Source organism: Cystoisospora suis, assembly GCF_002600585.1.
Source record: "Cystoisospora suis strain Wien I chromosome Unknown contig_2253, whole genome shotgun sequence".
In the NCBI taxonomy this organism is placed as follows: Eukaryota; Apicomplexa; class Conoidasida; order Eucoccidiorida; family Sarcocystidae; genus Cystoisospora; species Cystoisospora suis.
In genome coordinates this window covers 1-1,242 of record NW_027155052.1, presented here as the reverse complement: position 1 = coordinate 1,242, position 1,242 = coordinate 1, and the positions used below count along the sequence as shown (strand labels likewise).

General features: G+C 40.2%; 1 protein-coding gene across 1 annotated transcript in view; it reads left to right on the top strand.

Moving 5' to 3' along the window:
* The window catches only part of CSUI_004724 (glycosylphosphatidylinositol anchor attachment protein 1), a gene marked incomplete at its 3' end in the record, with an annotated part of 20,289 nt that extends 19,527 nt beyond the window's left edge, over positions 1-762 (top strand). Inside the window, exon 14 of the mRNA XM_068064909.1 lies at positions 586-762. Coding sequence (XP_067923114.1) covers positions 586-762 — 177 coding nt within the window. The remainder of the gene's footprint in view (positions 1-585) is intronic.
* Between the last annotated feature and the right edge of the window lie 480 nt (positions 763-1,242).

Below are 1,242 nucleotides of genomic sequence, written 5' to 3'. Positions count from 1 at the left end.
TTGTCACTCTTTCTTTCTTTCTTTCTCACTCTTTCTTTTCCCGGAAATTCCAAAGACAGGATGATCGACCTGACTAATAGAGACACATTCAAGACCTTAGGTCTATCTACACTCTGTATACATCCGTATCTATCAATCGCATATATACAGATGCCTATCAATGAACCTTCCGCGTGCCTGTGCTCTCTCTCTCTCTCTCAAGAAGATCAGGTCTTTGGGATGTCTTAGACTTCTTTTTCTTCTTTCTTATATCTCATGGTACGCAAAAAGACCCCAATACTCTTCTCCCTCTCCCTCTTCTTTCTCTTCACAGTCCTCAGTCATCTCGTTTCCCTAGTATCGATACATACACATATATATAGATATATATATATATATTATACATACTCATATATGCATGTATACATGTGTCTCCTTGAAGCCTCTCTGTATCTGTAGCTGTAGATACGTTTCTCAGATATCCCAGTCGACATGCTAATCTCTCGTATCCTTTTCTTTCTTTTCTCCCTCTCTTTTCTTTGATCTCTCTTCTTCTTTTTCTTCTACTTTCTCTTTTGAACGTTCCTTCTTTCTTTTCTCACTTAGGTATGGGAGTACGTGTATCGTATGGCTACGAATTGGGGTGTACATCGACCGCATGCAGTTTTCTTGGAGGAGGCGATTCCTGCCCTTACTCTCGTCCCGCGAAACGAAAGAAAATTGCACGAGGAACGAGGAGGAGGAGGAGGGAGTCTCCATATTACCAGATGGGGAGACCTTATCAGGTAAGGAAAGAAAGAAAGAAAGAAGAAAGAAAGAGAGAGCTCAAAAGAAAGAAAAAGAAAGACAGGTTGAAGAAGAAGGGAAGAGAGAGAACATGGCTCATCAATAGTCGATTTATCTCACCGACTCGTGCTGATTTATGGTGTATGTACACTCGAGACTACAACGTCTACTACAACGAAGACTCTATTGTGCTTTGTAAAGACTTGTGAACTTCTTTTCTTCTTTAAGACCAGAGAGAAGCATATCTTCTTCTTCTTTGGTTTATCCTTTAATTCCTTCTTTTTCTTTTACCTCTGCTTCTTCTTCTTCTTCGTGTCTTTTTCTTTCTTCTTTCCTTCTTNNGAGCGTATCTGTCGGAGCGAGAGTAACGTATTGCAGACTCTGCATCATTCATTTAATTTCTATTTCTATGCAAGCAGCGATAGACATGTCTCTTCAGGTTTCTTCTTCTATCCTCTCCTTGCTATGCTTGCCGCT